At 30.0% G+C, this 5,673-nt stretch overlaps 1 protein-coding gene across 1 annotated transcript; it reads right to left on the bottom strand.

Moving 5' to 3' along the window:
• Positions 1 to 4,474: 4,474 nt before the first annotated feature.
• Positions 4,475 to 4,906, bottom strand: LOC130471727 (uncharacterized). The gene has a single exon (XM_056842001.1). It carries the CDS (start codon positions 4,904 to 4,906, stop codon positions 4,475 to 4,477), a length of 432 nt encoding a protein of 143 aa, XP_056697979.1.
• Positions 4,907 to 5,673: the final 767 nt, after the last annotated feature.

The following is a 5,673-nucleotide window of genomic DNA, read 5'->3' as shown; positions in this document are numbered from 1 at the left end:
TATTTCTTCCATGTAGGACAACCAGTAGAGCTGTCAAAACGGTTACTCTAATAGGATATGGGCTTGGTCATCTAGGTTCTCGAATCAAGATCCGGTCGGGTCCTGTCGAGTCACTTTATCACCCGGGTTTAGGTGAGGTTAGGTCAGATTGATTTCCAGTCATGTAATGTCGGGTTATTTGTCATTTCGGGTATAGTTGGGTGGGGTCTTATTCCGGTCGGGTACAATTTTGGATTCGGGTCTTATCGAGTCGAACTTGAGTCAGGCTTCCAGTAGTAAATTTTGGGTACGGGCCAAGTTCGTATCGGATAATTATCGGGTCGGTCAAAATTCATGACAGGTTAAGATCGGGTATGATAACTATCAGGTCTAGTCAAGTTTTTAACCTGTAATTAATTTTTCTTAATTATATTGTAAAAATTAATGACTCATTTATTTCAAATTTGAGTTTTATTTAAACCAAGTCATCCTGTGATTTTGTCAAATTAATAAATATATAAATTTAATATGGGATTACTAGTCAATAATCGATTTGGTCATTTCAACATTTTAAACCGTAAAATGTATAACTATACTATTAATTAAACATAGGCGAAACACATTATGGGATTTTACATACTAGCAATATATACTAAAAACTGTATGATCAATATAAAATTTAGGAAAATTTGGTAATACTAATCTAACATTTGGCCAATTTTCTTTAATTAAGCCTACATATAAAATTAATTTAAATTATCCAACCTTTAATGGAATTTTCCTATAATGGTCCCTTGTGACCAGTTACCGGAACATGTAATTATCAAATTCACTTAGAGGGGTTGCACTAAATTAAGGGCTAATTAAGGATCGTACTTGAAACTGGGCTCGGGGTATTTTCATGCGAGCATGGGGAGTTATAAATACCCGCACGCATCGCGTGCATATAAGACTAGTTTACACTAATGTAAACCTCGTCCACGCTAATTTAGCGTGGACCAGGGCAACAGAGTAATTTGTATGGACAATATGTGTAAATTTACGTCACGTGACAGTTATTTTGTGATTTTAAATAGTAACTATATGCGTATTACAGTAACTATGTGCTTCAAAGAGTTGTTACTATGTCATTTGTAGAGTTTCAATGAGATTTTTGTCTAACCCACTTTATATACGTTTTAAATTTTTTTATTTTTCAAAATTTCAAATCTGCATTCTATTCATTTCTCTTTCATTTCTCTCTCTTCATTTTCTCTTCATGCTTTCCAAAAGTTACCCCAAATTTCTAGGTTTTGTTCGATTTTCTTCGTAATTATCTTATAATTCTTATAATTTGATCTATTAGGTGAGGAAAAATTGGAGGAAGTAGTAGATCAAGAAGGAGGTCTGTCGTTGCCGAAATCGAATCGAAGAATTTGCGCTCGTCTACAAATCTTTGCAAGAATTTAGAGATCACATCTCGGTTTGCTGTTTTTTAAAGAATTTTAAGTATATTTTTATTTAAAATTGAAAATATTTTTTGTTTTTGAGAAATTAATGTTTGTGTTTTGCCGAAATAACGTTTTCACTTCGCAAGTTCGATCAATGACTTCACGATTTTAAATAGTAACTATATGAGTAATACAGTAACTATATGGTTTAAAGAGGTACTATGTGATTTTAATGATTACTATATGTGTACAATAGTTACTATATTATTTTAATGGTTACTATATGTGTACAATAGTTACTATATGTGTACAATAGTTATTATTTTGTTTGTGATTTGAAATGTTTGTTGTTTTGTTGAAATTAGGGTTAGTGTTTCACATAGTTAGTATATAAATGATATAGTTACCTTTAATTTATGTTGCGAAATAGTGTTTTTAATAGTCACTGGAATGTTCGTTGTATTTATGTTAGTAGTTGTTTTTAGAGTAACTATATTTTTTAAAAAATTTACTATAACTTTAAAACATTAACTATGTGTTTAAAATTGTTACTATATTTTTTAGAAAGTTATTATAAGTTTAAAACAATAACTATGTGCTTAAGATAGTTATTATGTTATCAACAATTTATAGTGACTTTTTGATAAATAATAGTTACTATACGATTACATTATGTACTATGTTATTTAGAGTATGTTTTTGTTCGCTTCTTAGATAGTGGCTATATGATTATAATGGTTACTATATGTGTACAATAGTTACTATGTTATAATAACAGTCCCTATATGTTTATATAGTTACTATATGTTTTATATAGTTACTATATTTTTGAAATAGGTACTATGTTTATTTTATCATGATTTGTTAACATATGTTTATTTTCATCAATAGTTACTATATTGTTTATATCGTTACTATGTGTTTGAAATAGGTATTATGTTTATTTTATCATGATTCGTTACCATATGTTTATTTTCTTCAACAGTATTTGTATATTTTATATAGTTACTATATGTTTGAAATAGTTACTATTTTAATTTATTTGCGCATGTTTTTGATGTTATTCTATATTTTTAGTGATAAAGTTACTATATTATTATCACACCAACTATATATGTCTGCAACTATGTGACTAAATGACCATCAATAATATTTTTAGGTATTATATCTTGTATAATAGTAACTATATGTTTCATATAGTTATTATGTATATTAAAATGTTCTTTTTATGTTCTTTGTTGTCCTATATGTTATTATTAATAAGAGTTACTATGTTATGATCACATTAATTATATGATCATAATAATAACTATATATGCAACTCTGCTAATATATGACTATCATTAATATTAAAATATACTATATCATGTATAATAGTAACTATATGTTTTTAATAGTTACTATGTTATCAATTTGTTCTTTTTATGTTCTTTTTTTTTGTCTCTATGTTATTAGTAATAAGGGTGACTATATTATTATGACAGTAACTATATGACTATAACAATAACTATATTTGCATTTCTGCGAATATCTTACCATCATTAATTCTAAGAGTTACTATATGATGCATAATAGAAATTATATGTTTTACATAGTTACTATGTCATTTTTTCACACTTAAATGTTAAATTATTAACTTAGTTTATATATTATTAATTCAGAAATATAAAGATGATTCGTCTAGAATTGAAGTCGTGCGAAGAATAACTTCTGCAAGGAAAACAAAAGCAGAAGAAGAAGAAGAAGAAGAAGAAGAAGAAGAAGAAGAAGAAGAAGAAGAAGAAAATTCTGACAACAATGAAAACCAAGGACGTGGTAGAGGAAGGAGAGGACCCGGACGTGGAAGGAGAGGACGTGCTACTATATTTTTGAAAGAGTTAATAGTAACTATAGAATAGAAAGAGTTACTATATGATATAGAAGAGTAACTATTTCTATATATACGTTAGAAATATTTACTATATGATATAAAGCAGCAATATCTTTGTGTATACATTATTAAGTAATTGAATTCTTATCAAAATGACATCAAAAAGTTATTGTATGACTATTAGAGTAATTATATTACATATAAGTACAACTATATCAACTTAACAGTTACTATATGATCTTTGCAGTAACTATGTCGCATATATTAATAATTATATTGTTAAAATTTACTGTATGACTATTAGATCGAGTAACTATATTGCATATCAGTTAGCTATATCAACGTACGAGTTACTATATAGGCCGCAGATTTTTTGGATCACGTAAACATTGCTTGTTCATATCATCTTTAAAATATGTAAAATACCTAAAATATCCTGGTCCACACTAATAAAAGCGTGAACCTGGTCCATGCAAGTGGGATTGGACGGCCATCTAAATGATTGGTATCACACTCATTGGCATCCATGTGAAATTCCCTTCTCTATATTTTCACATGAAGAAAAAAGGGCACAACTATATTTATGCTACAAGAGCAACAAGTTTAGAGCACCCTCTCGCAAATCAATTCAACACCAAATCCTCCATGATACATCTGAGTTCATAAAAACAAAACAAAACAAAACAAAAAAACCATCAGGCCAAACCTTATTATGCAATATGATAACCACTCAAAATCAGGATTTATATCTAAGGGCTCGTTCGGTATCGTTTTGTATTTTTAGTTTTTGGTTTTAAGAAAACTGAAAATTGATTTTTAGTTTTTTATTTTTGTTTTATCCAAACTTTTTTTTTTCCCCAAAAATCTGACGTGTACGGAGTACCTGGTACTCTTGTGTACTTTCTATTCTCCAGCACTCATGGTTAAATGAACGTCACATTTTGTACTTCTTTTTATTTTATTTTGTTATTGATATTTTGTTATTTTTATTTTTTTATTATTGTTATTATTATTTCCTCAATAGTGAAACTACATATATATAATATATCATTATTATATAACAATACAATAACAACAAACTAAACAGTTTTCATAAGATAACGTCATGACAAAATTTTGACCTAGAAAAAAAATCATGAATTCCAAATAAAATAAACGAAAGTATAAAATACATTTATTTTATCAACGACGATGGTTATTGAGGATTTATTTTCTCCCATTTGGCCAAACGATCTTGAAATTTGGCCATGCGACAAAGTTCACTTTGACTAACACTAAGAGTTACTTGGTCCTCAGACCCATTGGTGGTGACTCCATCATCATCAAGCTCTACATTTTTATCTGCATAATGTATAAATAAAGGATCTCCTGCCTTGCACATGTTGATGAAATTGTGGACAACACAACAAGACAAAACTATATACTTTTGTCTTTTAAAATCACATGGAGGCATATCTTTGAGAATAGGAAATCTAGGTTTTAATACCCCGAAACACCTTTCAATAACATTACGCAACGCAAAATGTGTATAATTGAATATCTCCCCATGACCTTGTGAGTTCATTGCTCCCCTATAGTCACGCAAATGATATCGTTCTCCGCAATATGACGTTAGAAACTCAGGCATGTTTATGTACCCTAAGTCAACAAGATAATACTTTCTTATAGGACGCATAGGAAACTCACTCTCTTCTCTACTTGTAATGGTTTCCTAAAATATTCTGGAATCATTTGCGGTTCCCTCCCATCCAACCATGACAAATGTAAATCTCATGTCAAATCAGCAAGCACACATTACATTTATTGTAGGCTCCACCTTTTTTCCACGATAAGGTATTTGTTGATTCAGCGGCACACGTGCTGATACACTAGTCCCATCAATGGCCCCTATGCAATTCTATATTACAGAATTAAATTAAAGTTACTAAGTACGCACATTATATAGACAATATTTTTAAATTAAAATAATAAAGCAAAGTAATGAAAGAAAAATAATTTACCATGGATATGGGATAGTATCTTGGATTATTCTTAATCTCGGGGGGAGTTTCTTCAAATGATGGTGGGACAATCAAATGCTTCGACAGTGAACATATTGTAAGGTTATGATACATATGACAATACATAAATCATGCGAAAAAACCATAAAGCCAGGAAAGCATATTATTTACACATAATCATTTAGCATAGTATAGATGCATACACTTTGTAGCGTGCCTTCCCTAGTTGCGCCTGAACCGAACAAGAACAATTCCTTAGGACTCCAAGTGTCGTCCCTCCGTAGATAGTCCACAGTACGTCCGGATCCGCCTCAAGATTGACCAACTAGAATCGCCCTTAAGGTGCTTAGGAATTTCAGTTATTATTATGCAAGAGTGTGGCTGAATTTTCTTT

The sequence above is a fragment of the Spinacia oleracea genome, chromosome 4 (genome assembly GCF_020520425.1).
Source record: "Spinacia oleracea cultivar Varoflay chromosome 4, BTI_SOV_V1, whole genome shotgun sequence".
Lineage (NCBI taxonomy): Eukaryota > Viridiplantae > Streptophyta > Magnoliopsida > Caryophyllales > Amaranthaceae > Spinacia > Spinacia oleracea.
This window is presented reverse-complemented; position numbering and strand designations above follow the sequence as displayed.

Excerpts from the sequence above, each read along its gene's own strand:
- LOC130471727 (XM_056842001.1), bottom strand. The coding sequence starts at position 4,906 with ATGCCTGAGTTTCTAACGTCATATTGCGGAGAACGATATCATTTGCGT.